Raw genomic sequence first — 19,803 nt, 5'->3', positions numbered from 1 at the left:
CAGCAAGTCTAGAGCAGTTTTAATGGAGGTGGAGGCTATACAAAGGGCAGGGCCCACTGAAGGAGGGAAAGCAAGGCCATGCTGCCCCCGGCCTGTGCATAGGGCCTCAGCATGGACACCCTTCCGCCACCTCTGGAAAGAGCGGGTGAGCCCTCATGGAAGAGGGAGGGAAAACCAGCTCAGCCCCAACTCCTGGCTTCTGTCTGAGCCAGGCCCCAGGGTGGAGGGCGATTGCTGGTGTCAGGGGTGGGGTGTCTCAGCAGAAACGTCAGGTCTCCCCCACACAAAAAAAAAAGCATCAAAAGTCTAGGGGCCCTGGCCCCTCCCGTCCCAGTTCCCTGTACGAAAAAGTGCAAAACATTATCACAAAAAGGGGGTCTCGGAGGGGCCCTTAGCCTAAGGCTCCTGAGGCCCATGCCCTAGCCCTGCCCTGCCCCGGACACCGCGTCCGGCGCGGTCAGGCCCTGGACCGAGGGGCCCTCCCAGGTGGCCCGAGGCCGGCCCGGGCTCAGGCAGGGCCCTGTCATGCAGGTGCCTGGTGGGCACCACCCGCACCCCCCCCGACTCCCACCCTCAACTCAGGGCTTCCACCGCCCACTGCCTGCCCCTGCGCGAGACTCTGCGCCAGGACACTGAGCCCGGGGCTGACTGGAGGTGTTGGGTTGCGAGGAGGGACTGGAGTGAGTGGGGGGGAGTCCGTCTTCCGTGCTCCCGGCTTGGGCCAGTGCTGCCTCTACCGCATCCAGCTCTTCACTGCCCGCCTTCAGCTTGACCCGAAGCAGCGCTGCGTATGTGCCGTAGCGAGATTTCTGAGGCAGAGGGGCAGGGATGAGCCTGCTGTCCGCCGTCTGCCCAGCCCACCCCCGTCTGGAGCAGGGAGGGAACGCCAAAGGCTAGGAGATGCCACGTTCTTGCCTACCTCTGAAGCCCCAAAAGCCCCCAAGGACTGACTGCGACATGATCCCTGGGTAGTTTGGTGACCTTCTCTGGGCTCTCTCTAGACTGTCAACTGTAACAGCTAATGTTTCTTGAGCCTTTACCAAAGTTGGCAAAACTGAGCACGTAAGAGACATCATCTCCTTTTATTTCCCTAGTGGGGAATGGAATGCTGTCCCTGTCCCACAGAAGAGGAAACCGCGGCTCAGAGGGATTAAGCAGTCTGCCCAGGGTCACTTAGCTAGTCCCACTCTTAGAGTCCATGCCATGAATCACTAGTCTGAGCCTCTGTATGGGGACAAAGAGGTCCCACCGGTGGAGCAAGGAGCCACAGAGTTGCCCGGGCCGGGAGGCTCACCTCAAACTCCAGATAGGCCTCCTTCTGCCGCTGTTCCTCAGCCTCCTTGCCCCGGGCCTTCTTGCCCAGATGGGCAGCCCGGTGCTGCCGCAACTCACTTGCCATGGCCTTCAGCTTGGCCTCGTGGGTCCGCATCTGCTCCTCCTAGAGGCCGGGGGAGCATGGTCACTCTGGCAGAGACAGTGCCTTTGTGCAAGTTTTTAGAAAAGGTGCCCCATCCTTTGGATGAACAAAGCACCATGTATGGGTTAACCAACAGTATTTCAGCCTCTGCACGCCCCCCTATGGCCCATGTCCTGGCGCACTGGACATCTACATGTATCATACACAGCGGCCTGGAGTGCAGTCGGCCTAGGCCTGCCTCACTCCGTCCCGCTGGCACCAGGTGGACAGAGCTGGGGGTACCTGGGGGAGGCGGGTGGCAGCACTGGGCAGCAGAGGGCGGCTGAACTTCTTCTGCGAACTGACAGCAGCTGGGAAGGGGGGTGCGGAGAACATAGCAGCCACCACATTGATGCGAGTGATCCAGGACTGCATCTGCTCCAGGCTCCTGGGGAGACAGCACAGCCATCTGGGACCTGGGCCCAGGGTTCCATCCAGGGATGCCAGTCCTGGCCTGAGAAGGAATGAGGCAATCCAGGGACAAGGGATGGGAGCAAGCTGGGAGTGGAGTGAAGGGGTCTGGGATGGGCAGGAGGAGGGCACTCACGGAGCCTGGAAGAGGAAGACCCGCCAGTCAGCGGTGCGCAAGTAGAAGACGTGGGGCCTCTTGCTGTAGTCACTGGCACGCGTGGCCAGTGCGTGGTGGAGGCTGATGGCGTTCTTCAGCTCAGCCTCCGATGGGGCCTCCCCAGGCTGGTACTCCTCCTGTGGGGTGCCCATCTCGTCCTGGCTGCAGTCCCAGCCCAGCTCGGCCCGCCCCTACTCCCTCCCCTGAGCCAGCTCAGCCCCAGCCCCTGGAGCTGGCCCCCGCACCTTCTGCAGGTAGAGGATCATGCCCTTGAGGATCCCGTGGAAGTTCTTCCAGCCCCGCTTGCCCCGAGGTGCTGGGGGGAAGGAAGACAAGTCAGGGGGGCCTGAGACAGGCCCACTCCCATCCATCCCCCAGGCCTCCCCACCTGGCCACGTACTCTTCCTGCAGTCAGGGTCTGCGTGCACCTTTCGCACCAAGGCCCCGTGCTTGTAGACTGCAGCCCCGGGCTCGGGAGTCAGGTCCAGGAAAGGGCTGGAGCCGCTGCCACTGCCCCCGCTGACTCTCTTGATGACCTTGGGGTTGGGGTCGGCCAACTCAGACAGAGAGCGTCTCAGCTCCTCCTCGTCTCTGCAGGTGTGATCACCTCAGAGGGGGCTGGCCGTGTAGCCACGACCCCCCCTTCAGGCCCGGCCTCTGCCACCCAGGAAAGCTCCTCCAGTGTCTGTGAAGAAGGGGCTGGGGGGACTGCCCCTCTCATAGGGCGTGGCTCCCCTCAGCCTGAGGCTCCTGGAGCCACATTTCTGGCCTCAGACCAGGTTGCACCAGGGTGTAGCTGTACCTCCGCACTCAGATCAGGGGTCCTCGAGGCAGCATGTCTCTGCCCCCAGATTAGAGTTCCCAAGGGTAGGGCCACGTCTGTCCCTTCCTCCCCTCACGTGTACGCAGCCCCATCCTCTCCATTTCTGCACACACACACACACACACACACACACCCCTCACTCCCTTCTTCACCAGAGCAGACACATGTCTGAATCAGCCTCTCAACCACACCCAGCACCAGGCTTTACTCGTAGCTTGCTGGCTACATGGTGGCAGAAGGAGCTTCCTAGTACCTCCTGGTCTGCAGGCTCTGTTAGCTGTCATCTAAAGAATCTGATTCTATTTTGTCACTCCCTCATCAAGAACCTGCAGTAGCTCCCTACTGCCTTCCACCTGGAGCCTACACTACATCCTCACCAACACTGTCTCTCTCCTGCCACTCTCCATTCCAGCTAGCCTGCCTCCTCTTGGTCTCCTCACCCCACACTCGTTTCAGCCACCACACATTGGCCTCCCAAATGCCAACTTCCCTCCTTCTCTCCCCAAACAATGCTTCCTCTCCGTCAAGGCTTGCCCCAAGACCAATGCTCACAGAAGCTTTCCCTGATCCCCCCTGTACCCCAGTCCTGAGCTTTGCCTCCTCTGAGGTCTTCTCTCCTGCAGACTGGGAGCTCCCAGCTAAACTGAGCAGTGACTGGACTCTCAGCAGATACCAGCAAGTAGGAGTGATCTATTGACTGTTTAGATGAGGGCTCTACCTCAGACTGGGGGACTCGACTAAAACTAGACCTCCTCCCTCAGACTAGACTCTTCCAAGACTTAACTCTGAGTCTTTCTGTTTCCACTGGGGCTGCCAAGAGTAGACAATTCTGTGACACTCTGGGCTCCCTAGGACCCAGGAGGAGGCTCTCCCTTTACTGGTCGGGGCCCTACTTCCAGAGACTTCTATTTTCCCACTTGGGTGCCAAGAGACCTCCCCCCATTTGTTTCAGCACCCTCATCCCAGGCCAGCTGACAATGGCCACCCACCCCAACCCAGCTTGTCATAACAACCCAGCTAGAGACAAGACACAGAACCCCACGTCCAGGCGGGCACCTCCAAAAAAGGAAGTGAGGCAGCCTCACTGCCTCTCGTGCTCTCACCCGCCTCCCCGGCTCCACAGCCCCAGGATTCACTCAGCCCATCTCAGGGCTCTCGACCTCTCCAGGCAGCCCCTTCCCGACGTCCCATCCCAGCCCCTCACACGCCCCAGGACTCACATGGCCCACTGCAACTTTTCATTCTTGATGGAGCTGTACAAGGCCTGCAGAGGGAGGAACAAACCAAGGGGGTGGGGGTCAACCCTGGGGGGAGGGGCACCAATGCCAGAGCTCAGAGCCCTCCCTCCAAGTTTGGGGGAGGAGACAGAACTGGGGGTGGGGATGGGCAGCAGGGTGTAATGACTGACAGGCTCTAGAACAAGGTACTATGACCCAGGCCCAGGTTTGCCACTTGAGCTGCATGACTTTGGACAAGTCTCCATGGGAAGAACAAACGTAGCACCACATGGTCGTTTTATTTTTTTTTTTGGCCACGCCACGCAGCATGCAGGATCTCAGTTCCCTGACCAGGGATAGAACCCGCACCCCTGCACTGGGAGCTCTTAACCACTGAACCGCCAGGGAAGTCCAAGTACCACGCGTTTACCATAGGGCAAGCAACTAACACAGGACATCCTGGCGGTTTATGTACAACAAATAGCAACTGCTATTATCTTTGCTGTTGTTGTTATTGTTAAGAGTCATCCTATTCAGAACCTGGGTGGGGGAAGCACAGCCCTAGAAGGAATGGAAAAGAGCAGCCTAAGAAGCTCTCCTTTCCCCAACCATGTGTTTTGGCCTATTTCGACAGGATAAACCCACACAGGGCATATGGGGAAACTGAGGCCCAGGAACAGGACTCTCCCTGTCACCTCCCTCCTTGGCTAACAGAGAACACACTCCCATGGCTCCCAGCCCCAGTGCAAGCTGAGATCTTCGCCCAACCCAGAGAGCCCCACCAAGCCAAATGCCAGAGTGGTCCAGCCCCCTGCCCACGCACATACTTCATGTTCCTGCAGAGTGGACACTAGTCTAAAAGACAATAGTTTTAGCTTCCAAACCCTGCACACTCCACACTCCCTGTGAATTCCCGAACCAGTCACTTGCCTCTGTACAGTTGGCCTGGGGGACCTGCAGGGGTCTTGGGGTGGTCGGAGGAGAGGATGGGTTCCAGTAGTGGCATAGGGGACCCCTCTTCTTGGGAGTAGCCTGCAACGTGGGTTCACACCAGTGCCTCCCACTGTGGGGGCGCTTCCACCAGCCTGTCCGTGAGTGGGTGTGTCCCCAGCACATGCGGCTAAGCGTGTGGCGTGTGATGCCTGCGTGCGAGGAGTTGGATGCAGTGGTGACGTTGGCACCTTCTCCAAGATGGGACACAGGCCCCGACTGCCCACACAACACGGTCTCTGACTCTTTCACTGTCCACTGCTATACCCAACCACAAGGCTTGCCAAGCACCCCACATGGGCACACCCTGGCGGGGGGCAGGTACACCACGACCTCCACCCCACAGCACAACCCAGTCAGATGCATACACAGCACAGCCCAGTCAGGTGCATACTCAGCCCTCCCAGCACCACCCCGACCAAACTCAGCAAGGCGCAGACCCTAAGCCCTCACGCTCCAACTCTCGGGCCAGGACGTGAAGTGGCCACCGAAAGCCAACCTGCGGTCCTTGTCTCCACCCCTGCAGTTCATCCCCTGCCCCTCTCGGCACTTCCTTTGGCCCACAACGTCTTCCTTCGAAAATTCCTAAACCCCACAGGTGAGCTCCGTCTCATGCTCTCATCTAGAAGGTCCAAAGACCCTTTGGTCTGCGATCCCCAACTTGATCCGAGGGTCTCTGCCCTACCCCCACCCCATGCCCACCCCTGGCTACCCGTGGGCTCTGTCCGTGTCGGGCTCCCCCCTCGGCTTGCGATGCCTTCGGCGCCTCCCTCAAGCCGCCCCCTCAGTCGCGTGCCGCCCTCAGCAACCCCCTCGGTCGTCCCCCAGCCTGGCGTGGGCCGCGGCCCCACCGCCCTCACCGCCTTTTTCTTCTTGCGGCTCTGCAGGCGGCTGACCACCAGGTCGGTGTAGAGCACGGGCTTGAGACTGCGCGAGCGCTGCGGCCAGCCGTAGCACAGGGTCTCCGCGCCGCGGTGGGTGCGCCCGTAGCGCACGGAGCACAGCGAGCGCGAGCGCAGCCGCCCGGCGCTGCTGTGGATGCTGTTGACACCGATCATGCTGGCCCGGCCGGCGCGCCGCGGCCCCCGGCCATGCCGCCGTCCGGCCTCGGCCGCGGACGGCCCGGACGGCCCGCGGACGGCTCCCCCGACAGCCGGCGCGAGCAGCCCGGCCCGGCCCGGCCCGAGCCCGGCCCGGCCCGGCTCCCACCGACGCACGGAGCGCTCGGCGGCGGCGGCGACGACGCGGTCTGCTCTGCAGCTCGGCGAGAGCGCGTGGGGGGGTGGGCGCCGACGGAGAGGGGAGGGCGAGGGCGAGGGGCGGGGACGGCGCAAAATGGAGGCGTCCGACCGAGAGGAGGGCCCGCCGCGCGCCGTCACGGGGGAGGCGCCTGGGAGGGCCGGTGGGGGGGCGGCGCGGTGGCCTTTTCTAGGGGTGCTGGGAGGTTAGGGCTGTGAGATGGGCTGTCCCTGTAGGGTCTGGAGCGCTCTCCTGGCTCGTCAGGGTGCGGTGGTGAGGAGAAAGGTCGGAACGCCTCCTGGCGGCCCTTTTTTACAGAGCCAGGAGGGGCCACGAGTCTAGAGACAGCGGCGCGGGATGGAGACAGCCGTGGAATTACCCAGCTCACCGACCCACAGATACTTCAAATGCCCGAGTATATAATCACCTTCAAACACCCCACTTTACATACACCCCAACTAACCAGATGCACCAATTCACATTCACCTCAACTCACAGACACTACAAATTCAGAGGTACACCTCAAATTTTACAGTCATTAACTCACAGACATACACCCCCTACTCATGGACACCTGTCATAAACCAGATAGTCAATTCGTAGATATACACCCCAACACACACAAACACCCAACCTACATCCCAACACACTCTAAATCATAAGCCCTAAAGCACAAACACACTCCAAGTCAAAGCCCTATGATTCACAGACCCTAAATCACATATACAAGTCAGCATACACCCCAACTCACTGACGCCCCCCCCAACTCACAGTGGACGGCCCCACTCAAGATACGTTCCCAAACTCAGAAGCTCAACATACCCCACGTTCACAGACACACCCCAGGACACTCCTGTGCTGTCACATGTATGCGGTGGCCGGGAGACCCCTTTGACAACTCTGGGGGTTTCAAGGGCGTGCAGGCCTTCTCAGATAAAACGCCACCCGATCTGGAAGAGGACTGAAGCCAAGGACCAGGCCACCCCCCTCCTCCTCCCATCCTACCCGCTCCAGTGTAGCTAACCCCTCAGGACCTGGCGCCTGGGCGCGGGGCCTGCCCACTAAGGAGCCAGAAGCGCAGTGTGTAGTCCCAGCTTGGTGCTAACTGGCTTCAGGACCCCGGAAAGCCTTTGTCCTTCTCAGGGCCCCCATCTCCGGGTCCCTCCAGTGCAGCGGTACCAGAGAGGCCTTTGTGGCCGTACACCGTGGGGCGGGGGCTGGGCGCGGGGAGGGAAGTGGTGTACCTACACACACACACACCCCACCCCTTTCCTCAGTGAACACTTAAGGAGGGGCACTAACGAAGCCAAAATACAAGGTCCAGGGCCTGCTGGTCACGTGTTTTCGAGAACTGTTTTCCCCGCCCTCCCCCGCTGCGCGCTGGGACTGCGAGTGCGCATGTTCCGGGAAAGCCAGTCTTGTGGGGGCTGGGGGAGGGGGCGGTCCCCAGGCTGAGTCACTAGAGCTCAGGCTTCCACAGCGGGAACTGGGTGGTGGCAGGCCCCTCCCCGCCCCTCCCTCGGAGGCCTGCTGACAGGTCCCCTGTCCCTCCCCTCCAACGACCTCTGCCCCGCCCCACCCCACCCCCCACCTTGAGCAGCTCTCTGGGGAAGTCGCCGCCTTCGTTGAGGCCCTCCAGGTTACCAATGAAGTCTCCGCAGGTCATGCGCTTCCCAATGTTCTAATGGAGGGCACAGAGGCCTCTGAGCTTGGGGAGTCCTTCGCCTCCCAGGCCTTGAGGGCCTGGACGGGGTGCTCCGGGCTCCCTCCCGCCAGCCCCCCTACTCACGTGGCCGTGGAGATCCGTATTGAGTAGCATGAGGGCGCAGGTCAGCGTGTGCGCACCGTCTAGGAGAGAACTGACATTCAGCCTTGGCCACCTCGCAGGGACTCTTCCACATCTATCTTCCTCAATCTTCCAGTTCATCCCCTGCCCCCTTTCAGGAACCCCTTTGGCTCACAACCACACTTTTGTAAGTCCCCGACCCCATTAGCAAACCCCTCCAGAGCAAAGACCTCTCTTCCAGTAAATCCCTCAGATGGGACCTCTCCCTCTTCTTAGGTCACCCTACCTAACTCCCTAAGGTTCTAGGGGCAGCCCACTGCTTGCCCCAACACCACCATGCCTCTGTGTCTATGCAAGCCATTGGGCCCCACACAGTTATGCAGACCAAATAGAATCCCTACTCAGGCCAAGCAGTGTCTTGCACATGTATGCAAACAACGGCATGCAAACACACCTGCCACGTGCCTCTTCACAACACACACTAGACCCTACCTAGCACTATACCTGCCCGCATGCACAGTTCCACATCTGTGCAGCCGTGCCAGTACTGTCTGCATACATGCATGCTTGCATGCCTGCAAGCTCGTGCATTTGGGTACTTCTGCACACACACTCATGCTGCTTTGCACAGATGTGCCCATCTGCCTCAGTGACCAGCCAGGAATGCCCTGCCCCGGGCCTCCTCACCCTCTGAGGACAGGGCTCCAGGATTGCACTGGAAGTATCTCTGGGAGAAGTGGGCCAGCACACGCTCCCGTTCCTGGGTCTCACCCATTAAGGCCAGCTCCTTCAGAAACACCCTGGGGAGGTGGGAAGAGGGGACATGTCACCTCTACCCAAGGTCCCCTTACCAGGCAGCCCTGGCTCTTGGCCATGCCCAGACACCTTGGGAAAGGGTGACTTCAGGGCAGTTTAGGGGAGTCACGGGGCTCAGAGGAGGCATAACTGAGGCCCTGCACACCAGGCCTGGAGAGTAGGCACTGCCCTCAAAGGGCTGGACACCCACCTGAGAGCTTGGTCCAGAGTCATGCCCGTGAAGACAAAGAACTTCAGGTACTCTCCAGCCACAAGTTTGCTGAAGTCATTGCTGTGGGCAGGGCAGAGAGACAGGTGGAGTCTCAAGGGGAAGTGTCAAGGGGCCAGGTGGGGTTTACCTAGAGACCTGGGGGTATTAGATACAGGGGATGTGGAGGTGCTGCCCGCAGGATGCATCCCTTCTCCCCCCATTCTCAATCCCAGCCCAGTGCCTTTACTTCTTGCCCAGGTGCCGGGCCACATCCGCCTTCCTGAAGCCATCTAGTCGGTACAGCCTCTTAGCTAGGCGCTGCGCAGCCTCCAGGTCTGCTTTCTGCCCATTAGACAAGGTGTCTGTGCTTCCCAGGGCCAGCCGCTCTGTGCTGTCCAGCTCTGAGTCCGAATCAGACACGAGCTGGTTCAGGGGCGGTTCACTGCCAGGGTAGAACACCAGCTCAGAGGTGGGGCAAGCCCTCGGGGGCCATCCAGATCCTTCCTCTGCCTCCAGACCCAGTAGACAGAGAAGGGAAGATTGGGACATGGGGAAGGCATTTTTCTTTTCTCCAGAGAAGTAGATTCCTTCCATCAGCCTACTCCATCATTACCACCTCTCTGTGGAAGTCCTGCCTCAAATCTAACCCACGTCCATGTTGCTGCTTTGGGAGTTCTGGCTGCTTTCCCCAAAGCTCCCTAAGTTTGCTATTAGACATAGATTCCCCATTCCCACACTGGACCTACTCAGGACAGAGTCCTCTCTGTCTGAGACTATGGGCAAAGATAGGATAGATGGACTGCTAGGGAGGAACAGTGGAGGGGCAGACAAAGATGTGAGGGCAGCAGGGACACTTTCCTGCTCCTATGTCTTTCCCCTTCCCGCCTTTTAGGGAGAGGAGCCTCCTCCAGTCCTTCTCTTACACCCTCAAAGAAGTAGGCTCTGGGGTAGAGGGTATTGGGGGTCAGAGTGAATTCCTCATCCCCTGTCTCCTTCTGCCTTCCTTTCCCACCCCAGCTGCTCTACTCACAAAGCCACCTGTCACCCCAGAGACAGAGGCCGGAAACTCCTAGTTGCTAGGCAACCCTGTCTCCCTGGCCACCCCCTCCTGTTGCCATGGCTTCAGTGACTGAGAGGGTAGTTGGCAGAGGGGAGAGCAGAAAGGTTAGACTGGTGAAAGGACTTCCTGGAGAAGGGTGAGAGACTCTAGATTGGAGGGGGGAGGTGACATGGGAGGGAAGCAAAAGGAGAAGCTGGTGGCTGCATCTTTGGGAGAAACCTCCAGGCTGACTGAGGGTAAGATCAGAAGAATTCTAAGCAGGTTAGGGCTCTGTCTGGGGAGGGAAGGGCCCTTCTAGAGAAAGAGGAGGGTGTCCTCTAGGGACCCTTCAATCCTAAACCATGGTTTCGCAAGTCACTGGATCTGAGACCAAGGTGGCAGGCTGTGAGGGGCTCCCACTCACAGCCAATGGAAGTAGTCCTCCAAATGAGAAAACACATCTGTATCCCCTAACCACTCCTATCAGGGGTTAAGAATATAAACTACATCTTCACACTCAGGCTCTGTCCCTTAGAGCAACTGTTCCTGGGGCCCTGAGGCCCCGGGGCCTCAAGTCTGAGGCCCCGGGGCCTCAAGTCTGAGGACCCAAAGGAATCACTCACCTGCCCAGGGGAGCTGCCCCCAGCCCGTAGCTGTCTTCTGAGCGGCAGGGACTAGGGGGCTCCCTCCTTGGGGCCTGCTTGGCTCCAGCCTCTGCCTCCTCTTCCTCCCCTCTCTGTGTCCAAGGCCCATCAGCAGCAGAGCTGGTACCAGAATCCGGTTCGAGAGGGGCAAGTGGGGCAGAAGCAGGTGGGTCAGGCCTGGGGGCAGGGGGCTGGGGAGGCAGCTCAAAGGTGAAGAAGGGGCTCTGGGTTGGGCCAGGTGAGGCCAGGGCCTCCAGCGAGGCGAGGCTGGTGTAGGAGGTGCCCTTGGCCCGGTGTGACTCCAAGATGGCTTCAAACACACAACTGAAAGAGTCGGGCCCATCAGCCAAGGGGCTGGTCCCAGGTAGAAAGGGCAGAGGCGACTTGAGAGGCCCGGAGTGAGGCATTCGGGTGCCTGGCCTGCAGGGGCGGGGAGGAGAATCTCTGATCAGGGGCCTACAGGACAGCTCTCAGGTAGCATTTCATTGAACTTTCATACCGACTCTGTGAAGGGGATTATCATCCCCTTTCCACAGGCTCCCAGCCCCCGAAAAGAGCCACCCGGGTACGGGGTCCCCACCACAGGTTTGCCAAGCTATTTAGTGACCCTGGAGCACCCCAGCCCTACCCATACCCAACACCCAATCCCCTTCCTCTCTCACTCCCTGTTAATCTCCCTTTCTCCTCCTTCTCCCTGATCCTCTCTCCTCCTGCCATCCCATTTCTATTTCTGGCAACATCTTAGGAAAAGAAGATGAGGCTCCAGGCTGCAATGGGGTGTGAGACAGAGAGGAAGGCCCCTACACTCCACGTTCTCCTGCCGGGATCCAGGATCTAGCCTGATGCTCCCGTGCCCCCAGGCTTGATTCTGACCTCGGCCTGTCACTCTGCCCCTGGCCCTCATTAGAACCACTTTCCTCCTCTATCCTGGCTGCCCCTACCCTCCTGGGCTCTTGCTGATGGTCCCCACACCCCCCGCACCCTGCCAGGCCTCAGGCCTCTGTCCGGAATCCCGAGTTCTACAGCGCCCTGTCAGCACACCGCTTTGTCCTGACATTCCCGGCCCCACCCTTGTCTCTATTCCCATCCCTTTGAGCCCAGCTCTGGCTCTGGGCCAGTGGGAAGGAGCAAGCCACTTTCCTCTCCCACTCCCCCACTCACCGGGCCCCTTCTGAGGCCTCAAACACCTCGTCGTCCACATCCTCTTCCCCACCTGCCTCATCCTCGTCCTCATTGCCACTGCCCAGGCTGGAACGAGGGCCAAGGCATGGGCCGGGACGTGGGGCAGGTGGGCGGGCAGTGCCAGGCGGGCCCTCAGAGCTGGGCTGACTCTCGATGGCGGAGTCAGCCTCTTCCCGCTCAGCCAGCACCTCATCGATGTCGGTCTCGCGGTAGCACCTCAGGGGCACTGTGTCCAGGTCCGTCTCGGAGTACTTGGCTGCTCGCCCCACAGCCACCCCAGAGCCCTGCCCTGAGCCCACCCCAGGTGGAGATGGGGGGGCCTGCTCTGGGGGCTTAGCACCTGCAGTGTGCACAGGCATCCTGGTCAGGAGGTTATTCAGGTCAGCTCCCTGTCCTGATTCTGTTCTCAGAAGGAACTCTCCCCCACTACCTCAAACTGGCAGGAAGCTCTTTCACTGTCTAGCCGCCATTCCTCCTGCTACAAACTCAGCTTGTTCCTGGTGCCAGTGGAGCTCATTTCAAATCAAGTTCTTATCAAACAGCTTTGAGGGGCCTGAGGGAGACCAGCCTCTTTTCTACTCCAAGGAATGACCCTTGACATCCTGCCATCCCCTCCCTCTACTACCCAGCTTCCTCCAAGTGCCCAACCTAGCTGCCATCCCCCAACCCCCATCATAACACAGATGGATAGACTGAGGCCTAGAGAGGCATTAGCTGACTCAGAAGCCCAGGAAAGAATAGGGGGAGGTTTAAAGGAAGGCTCCCTAGCCCGCCATGGCTGCTGTGGAAAAGGCCCTGTCCTGTTCCCCTTGCCTCAGTCCCAGGCCTTACCTGAGCTGGGGGAGTCCAAAGAGCCATAGAAGAATTCCCATTTGGCTCGAGCGATTCTCTGGGCATGAGAGGAGACTTCTCTGGGTGAGGACCAGGTGTCCCCCTAAGCCAAGGAGGGAGACATAGACACAGGCACCCAGAGATAAAGCCAGACACACACAGACACAAGAACACGGGACAGAAACACAGAACGAAAAACAGACAGGGACAGAGGTGCAGAGACATAAGGACAAACAAAGAGGGCAAGAAAGAGGCAGATTTAGCACACGTTGAAGGATTCAGAGTGAACAGCTGATAGGCCCAAGACCACCAAGAAGACAAGCCTTGGCCTTTGCTGGGTCTCTGGGGTTCCAGGGAGCCCAAGCGAGATCACATACCTGGTTAAGGAGTCCAGTGTCAGCAGGTCCTCGGAATAATGTGGCCAGGTGCTCAGAGGGTCCCCCCAGCCCATTGGGGAGAGAGGAGTAAAGGCCGTCTGCTCCAACCTGAGGTTGAGCTGGTGGCCCGTGTAAAGGGCCCTGGCTGCCAGGCAGAGCTGAGCCTCCTCCAGCTGGGAGTGGGTCTGATGTGGATGCTTCTAGCCGCAACTTTCGGTTGGAGCCAGGACCAAGGGCTGGGGTGGGACTGGGAGGAGAGACCCCACCCAGGTCCCAGCTCCGACTCAAGCCTCCGGGAGCAGGTAGCCCATTCAGTGGCCTCACGCTGGCCTTCTCCACAAAGCGGAATATGACCACAGAGCTCCGGGCCCCTGGTGGAGGCTGCCCAGTGGGTGAAGAGGGTGCCCAGGGTGAGGGAGCAACACGGGGTGAAGGGGGGCCACGCAGGGGCGTACAGGGTGCTGTCACACGTCCAAGTTCCCGGCCTTGGGGACCTGGACCTGCCACCCGCCGCAGTAGGGAGCCTGTGCTGCCATACATGCTGGCTGGGGGGCTCTGGGGCACTGGGCCCTCGGGGAGCCAGCGGCGTGGGCATCGTGGCGGGGAGACGGCACAGTCGCCTTCCGAGCAGAAGCGCATGGCACCCTGGGCCATGCTGGGGCCGGGGGTCAGGCTGGGGGGGCAGGGATGGCCAGGCCAGGTGGGGAGTGAGGGCGCAGCATACTCTTCAGACAGGCCTGCAAGAGAGGAAGGGGAGGAGGGGGTGAACTGCCGGGGAGTTGGGTGGACAGGAGAGCAGAGACAGGGAAGGGAAAGCTGGCTGGGGTCACTGAGCACCAGGGGTCTAGCCCACGCCGGGAATATGGCATCATTGATCCCACCCCTGGGGGTGGTGATCAGTCTTCCTGCTGGGACTACTTCCATGGAGGCCTGAAGAGAAAAGAATTGTACCCCCAGTGGGCCCCTGGCTCCTTTTCTTTCTGCCTGGGGGCTCTAAGCATCACCCTGGGAGGAGAGAGGAAGGCATTTCAGAAGTTGAGTGAGCCCAGAGTTCCTGTGGCATTTTGGAACTACTTCTGGTGGGGGAGGGGGAAGACTGCTACCCCACCCTCAGGACCAGAAGTATCAGCCAGCCATCATCATCGTCCAGCCATGGACCTTCCACAGTCTCTCTATAGAAGCCCCTCACTCAGGGGGAGAGAACTCAGGCCTCCTGGAAGGAGAGGGAGGAAGAATGGGGGTGGTACATAGGGACATGAGGGGCTGAGAGGCATAGGTGAAAGGGAAGAGAAAGGCCTGAACAGAGGCTCCTCCTCTACTACATACATGCTGAATGGGAAAGGGACATTCTTGTTCTCCATACAGGTACACATACTCATGCACACACACACACATAAGGACAAATAATATCAGTACACAGCTAACACATTCATAGACAACACCCTCCAGCACACACAGACACAGGCACACACACACATTGCTCAAAGACACACCCTCATACACTCTCACAGTCATAACAAATATGTGTGTAATGGAAAGGCACATGCTTGTTTTACACACACACTGCAATCAAACAGGAACACACAAAGAGATACCCAAATATACACACAGGCCCTCATTCTCCAAGGCACATAGAGACACAGGCATATCAGACACTCACAGACACTTACTGATCACAGTCACACACATACAGATGCATCCTCACACACATCCGTAAACAGGGACATACACCCTCTCCCCCAACCCCCACTAGTCACTGGTTCCTGGGGGGGGCAGCGTGAAGGCTGAACCAGACCCTCTCCCCATCTCTCCCCCCACCCCCCAGGCGTATGACAGATCTTGTCCAACCCAGGAAGGACCATAAAGGGGTAAAAGGTCTCCTGGTGGCAATGCAGGGTAGGGGCAAGGGTCAGGAGCAGCAACCATGCCAGGCAGGTTTCTGAAGCTCAATCGGGGCCCAGCGCACCCCCAGTGCAGCCCTGGACTCGAGCCGCCTCAGTACTCACCGCTGCTCGCCTGGAGCTGGGGCCGAGGAGAGGCAGGGGAGAGGCTGGGCCCAGCTCAGCTGTGAAGGCAGCGCGACTCCCGCTTGCTCCCGCTTGCTCCAGGCCCGCCCGCCTCTCAGTCCCTCCTTCCCCCCTACGCGCGGCTCAGAGCTAATCCTCCCCCCCACCCCGCCCTTTCCCGGGGCCCTGAGCCCCGGAGGCTGGCCCCCCTTCTCGACGCTAGGTCCCCGCTGGGCAATCCCGCCAACCTGAGACCCGCCCCTGAGGAGGGGGAGGACGTATGGAACCTCTGGTTTGTTCTTCAGACCCTCACATGACCCACCCCAATCGTGTCCACGTCCCTCTCGTCCACCACCCCGAGCGGCACGCAGGACCCAGCTGCACACGCGTGTCCCGCTCCAGACCCCACGCGTGTCCCTAGGAGGTTGCCACATGACCTGTTACATGCCACATGCGCTCCCGCCCCCACGAGCACGCGGCCGCGCCAGCACACGGTACGGGTGTAGACTGGACCCGCCCCCTAAATCCAGGAAACCATCAATTTATGGAAGAAAGATCTAGGGAGCACTGCCTCAAACCCTCCGGATGTTCTAAGACTAGGACTCAGGAGACACAACCCTGACCACTCGCCCAGGATGCAGCAGAAGGGATGTTAGTCAGACTTCAAAAAGAACTTCCTTGCTGCCTGAGTTAGGCATCCTGCCCGTCTGGTAAGAGGTTAGACGGAATGACGCCTGGACTAGAGGAAGTGGGAGACAGGCAACCCTTGTGTCCTTGGCCAAGGTAGAAGCGGGCCCGGCTATTTTAAGAAAGCACCGCTAAAGTTACTAGGGCAACTGCTCTTCTTGGGAACTCCAGGGCAGGCAAGTGGTGACCTCGGAAGGAAGAAGGGGTCTGTTCGAGTGGTCAGGGGGCGCAAGAACTTGCGGGGCGAGGGTGCGCGGGGCTCACCGCGGGGAGGGGCTGCGCGGGCTCGGCGTGGTGCTGAAGGGGACAGCGCCAGATTTGTCACACTGCGCAGGCGCAGAAGCGGGAACAACGCTGGGATGGGGCGGAGGCGCGCGGCCCGAGGTGGTGCGCGCCCACTTGACTCTAGCTTAGCACAGATCTGTCCTCCCAGCTACCCTTCCCCAAGCAGGCGGAGGAAAAGGGAGCAAGTCCCTCACCCAAACTGACCCTCCTTGGTCCTTCCCCGCTGCTGTTTACTCCCTTCTCGCATCATGGGAGTGGGGGTGGGGTGGGGGAGGGTGGAGGAGTGTGAAAGGGATTTTGGGAAAACCAGGATGCCTGAGTTCTTTATCCCGACTCGCTTGACCCCGGACAAGGTGCTGCCTCTCCAGGGCCTCGGTTTCATCTTCAAAGTGGAGTGACGGAACAGACATGCCCACCTTGCAGAGATGCCGAAGCCCTGATAATGGATGGGAAGCATTTTTCGTTATGAAGAGGCAGGTGAAACGGTTGCACGACGGGAAAGTGCAACCCTGCTGGGGCCGGGGGTTGGGGTGGGGGGATGGGAGCTATCTGGGAGAGCAGCAGCCCTCGGCCTCCTTCACATCCTCCCCGCCAATGGATGATGGGGAAAGCACTGCTCCAGAGGTTCCCTGGAGCGGACTCTGAACTAGGATCTGGGGACGCAGTGAGAGGGCAACCCAGAGTCTGAGCCCAGAGCTCTGTGTGTGTGTGTGGGGGGGGGGGATTACTGCCCCAGGGCGGGCCCAGCCCCAGACCCCACAACTAAACCCCCAGGCCAACCGATAAGCAGTATTCCTGGAGGGCTGACCTGAACACTTATTCTTCTCAGGACTCTAGACCTCCTGGGTAAAGGAAAGGGACCCAGTTGGAGATACAGTCCTTCTTCTCGACCCTACGTTTCTCCCTCCAAGGTGTAAACCCGTTACAAATCTTCCGGGAGTGGAAAGGGTTGGATAGCTCTGTACTTCACAATTAACCAGGGATGGGAGGTTTGGGCAAGTTTGCTTGATGAAGGAAGAAAAATTCTAGCTTTCCCCATTCAATTCATTCAGCAACATCTACTACGTGCCAGGCAATAAGAGCCTGGACAGTTTTTCCCCATTTTTCAAACTCGCTAAACGCGATCAGAGGGCAGAGAAAATAGGCCCAGAACCTTAACAGTCCTGGCCCCGCCCCTTATACGTTTGGCTTTGCCTGCTCCTCCCATCACTTCACTTTGAGGCGGCCACTAGCCCAAAACGAAAAAAGCCAGTCTCTGCTGCACCATCGCATTCTTCAGCCTCGGGTCTCAAGCCCTGTAGCGGAGAAGGCGAGGTCTAACTTTATACCACCGGCCTGTTTCGCCTTCAGTTTCGGGATCCATCCGGAACACTTTCAGACAGGATCCTCAGTGAGCCGGCACTCGATTGAATCGGTCTGTCTCTACAGCCAAAGTAGGCGGGTTCGCTGCGGCCGCTCCAGGCCAAAGCAAGAAGACCTTACTGCGCACGCGCAGTAGACAGCCGATGGAGCCACCGATGGAGCAGTCCGGAGGGGAGCAAGAGCCCGGAGCCGTCAGGTACCGAGCACCGGAGGGGCCGAGAGAGGGAAAAAAGGCCTGGGGGAGGGTAGCTGAACCAGGGCCGGGTCTGGGGGTCGGTTTTAGGAGCCGGGGCTTAGGAGCATAACGGAGGCGGACTCGCAGGTAACAGCAACCCGGTGACGCCGCCGCCAACGCCCCTTTGCCCGCAGGCTCCTGGACCTGCCCTGGGAAGACGTGCTGCTCCCACACGTCCTGAACCGTGTGCCGCTGCGCCAGCTGCTCCAGCTGCAGCGCGTCAGTCGGGCCTTCCGGGCGCTAGTGCAGCTGCACCTGGCCGGGCTGCGCCGCTTCGACGCCGCTCAGGTAAGCCTGGGGCCGGAGCCCCACCCACTTCTGCCCCCGCCCCGGCTCCAGCCCCGCCTCTAACCTCCAGTCGCCAGCCCTGAACCTCCAGCTCCCAGCTCTGCTGTCTACCCTTTGGGATCCCCCTTGGGCCTCTAGGAATGACCTGGAAGCGATCCACCCAGCGAGAAGTACTCTCAAAGGGCGAGTACCGGGAATCAACTCAGAGGGCGCGTAGGGTCTCTCTTGGGAGGTCAGGTGGCAAGCCCCGAGGGCGACCTGCTGCCAGGAAAGCACTCCTCAGGGACGGGTAGGCAGCGTCCGCCCCCGTAACCAGCTGAGAGTCGAGGTGCTTCCCCGCCCGTAGGTGGGTCCGCAGATCCCGCAGGCCGCATTGGCCTGGCTGCTGCGGGACGCCGAGGGGCTGCAGGAGCTGGCGCTGGCGCCGTGTCACGAATGGCTGTCGGACGAGGATCTGGTGCCGGTGCTGGCGCGGAATCCCCAGCTGCGGAGTGTGGCGCTGGCCGGCTGCGGGCAACTGAGCCGCCGCGCGCTGGGGGCGCTGGCCGAGGGCTGCCCCCGCCTGCAGCGCCTTTCGCTCGCGCACTGTGACTGGGTAGATGGGCTGGCGCTGCGCGGCCTCGCTGACCGCTGTCCGGCCCTTGAGGAGCTGGACCTCACCGCCTGCCGACAGCTCAAGGATGAAGCCATCGTGTACCTGGCACAGAGGCGCGGCGCAGGCCTTCGCAGCCTCTCGCTGGCGGTCAACGCAAATGTGGGGGACGTCGCCGTCCAGGAGTTGGCTCGCAACTGCCCGGAACTCCAGCACCTCGACCTAACCGGCTGCCTCCGGGTTGGAAGCGACGGTGTCAGGTGCCTGGGCCTGGGGTCGGTGGGATGGGAGGAGGGCAATAAATTAGCCTCTGGGGGTTGGGGCGGGCTGTAGTTGTCGAAAGGCAGAACTGGGGTTCCTGTATCTTCCTGCTACCACGGTACCCCCATTCTGAACAGGAAGGGCCTCTAGGAATGCCTAGGCCAGAGAGCCCACAGTTTAAAAACTTTTTTGAACCAGTATTTACACATTGGGAGATTCCACATACAGAGTACAAAAGTCAGATTTCTGGCTGTTCTTCAACAAGGGGAAAACCTTGCAATCCTGGGCACAGCTGAGAAGCAGGTTCCCTGTTTCAGAGACAGGAAGTCTCCGGTTCACTGGACGCATTAAATGTATGACCCCAAACCGGGTCTCCTCCCTTCTATACGGAGGGAAGAAGTATACCCCGAACTGGAGGGAGACAGGGGCTTTGCCGGCTCCCCCACCGTGGGTGTAGCGGCTTCACGCCCCTCACCTCACCCGGCTCCTCCCCCAGGACGCTGGCCGAGTACTGCCCCGCGCTGCGCTCGCTGCGGGTGCGGCACTGCCACCATGTGGCCGAGCCCAGCCTAAGCCGTTTGCGGAAGCGCGGCGTGGACATCGATGTGGAGCCTCCGCTGCATCAGGCCCTGGTGCTGCTACAGGACATGGCAGGCTTTGCACCCTTTGTCAACCTGCAGGTCTGACCCGCCTGCCGATGGGCACAGCTGGACTGTGTGGCGGGGCCTCACTGTGAACCGTAGGGAAACTGAACTGTGGGGGCCTCGGCTGAGAGGCCAGTGCCCTGCCCTACCCTGGAGCTTCAAATAAAGAGCTTTTTACCCCTTCTTGCCTGGCGCTGCTGCCCTGTTGGAGATAGGGGATGTGAGGCTGGGAGAGACAGACACAGTACTCCAGCACCCCAGCTGTGAAATGACCAGAATGCACTC

General features: G+C 60.0%; 2 protein-coding genes across 4 annotated transcripts; one reads left to right on the top strand and one right to left on the bottom strand.

Annotated features, from left to right (window-relative positions):
• Nucleotides 1–566: 566 nt before the first annotated feature.
• Nucleotides 567–13,827, bottom strand: PSD (pleckstrin and Sec7 domain containing). The gene is made up of 16 exons (XM_079899556.1): nucleotides 13,159–13,827; nucleotides 12,782–12,884; nucleotides 11,930–12,290; nucleotides 10,748–11,188; nucleotides 9,333–9,527; nucleotides 9,086–9,166; nucleotides 8,767–8,879; nucleotides 8,083–8,141; nucleotides 7,885–7,974; nucleotides 4,068–4,111; nucleotides 2,425–2,615; nucleotides 2,270–2,340; nucleotides 2,004–2,161; nucleotides 1,700–1,844; nucleotides 1,295–1,438; nucleotides 567–809 (listed from the first exon to the last, which is right to left on the bottom strand). The coding sequence occupies exons 1-16, from the start codon at nucleotides 13,810–13,812 to the stop codon at nucleotides 579–581; spliced, it is 3,081 nt and encodes a 1,026-aa protein (XP_079755682.1). The 5' UTR covers nucleotides 13,813–13,827; the 3' UTR covers nucleotides 567–578.
• Nucleotides 13,828–16,981: 3,154 nt separating this feature from the next.
• FBXL15 (F-box and leucine rich repeat protein 15) lies at nucleotides 16,982–19,768 on the top strand. Of its 3 annotated transcripts, XM_079900812.1 has the most exons (5): nucleotides 16,989–17,047; nucleotides 17,565–17,694; nucleotides 17,868–18,021; nucleotides 18,368–18,873; nucleotides 19,371–19,695. In XM_079900812.1, the coding sequence occupies exons 2-5, from the start codon at nucleotides 17,642–17,644 to the stop codon at nucleotides 19,558–19,560; spliced, it is 903 nt and encodes a 300-aa protein (XP_079756938.1). In that variant the 5' UTR covers nucleotides 16,989–17,047; nucleotides 17,565–17,641; the 3' UTR covers nucleotides 19,561–19,695. The 3 variants fall into 3 exon arrangements, with proteins under 3 accessions (XP_079756939.1, XP_079756940.1, XP_079756938.1); XM_079900813.1 differs by having other exon boundaries at nucleotides 16,982–17,694; nucleotides 19,555–19,768; XM_079900814.1 differs by having other exon boundaries at nucleotides 16,985–17,694; nucleotides 17,868–18,078.
• Nucleotides 19,769–19,803: the final 35 nt, after the last annotated feature.

This window comes from Stenella coeruleoalba, assembly GCF_951394435.1.
Source record: "Stenella coeruleoalba genome assembly, chromosome: 16".
NCBI lineage: Eukaryota > Metazoa > Chordata > Mammalia > Artiodactyla > Delphinidae > Stenella > Stenella coeruleoalba.
The sequence above is the reverse complement of the archived record's forward strand: the minus strand, read 5'-3'. Positions and strand labels throughout refer to the sequence as shown.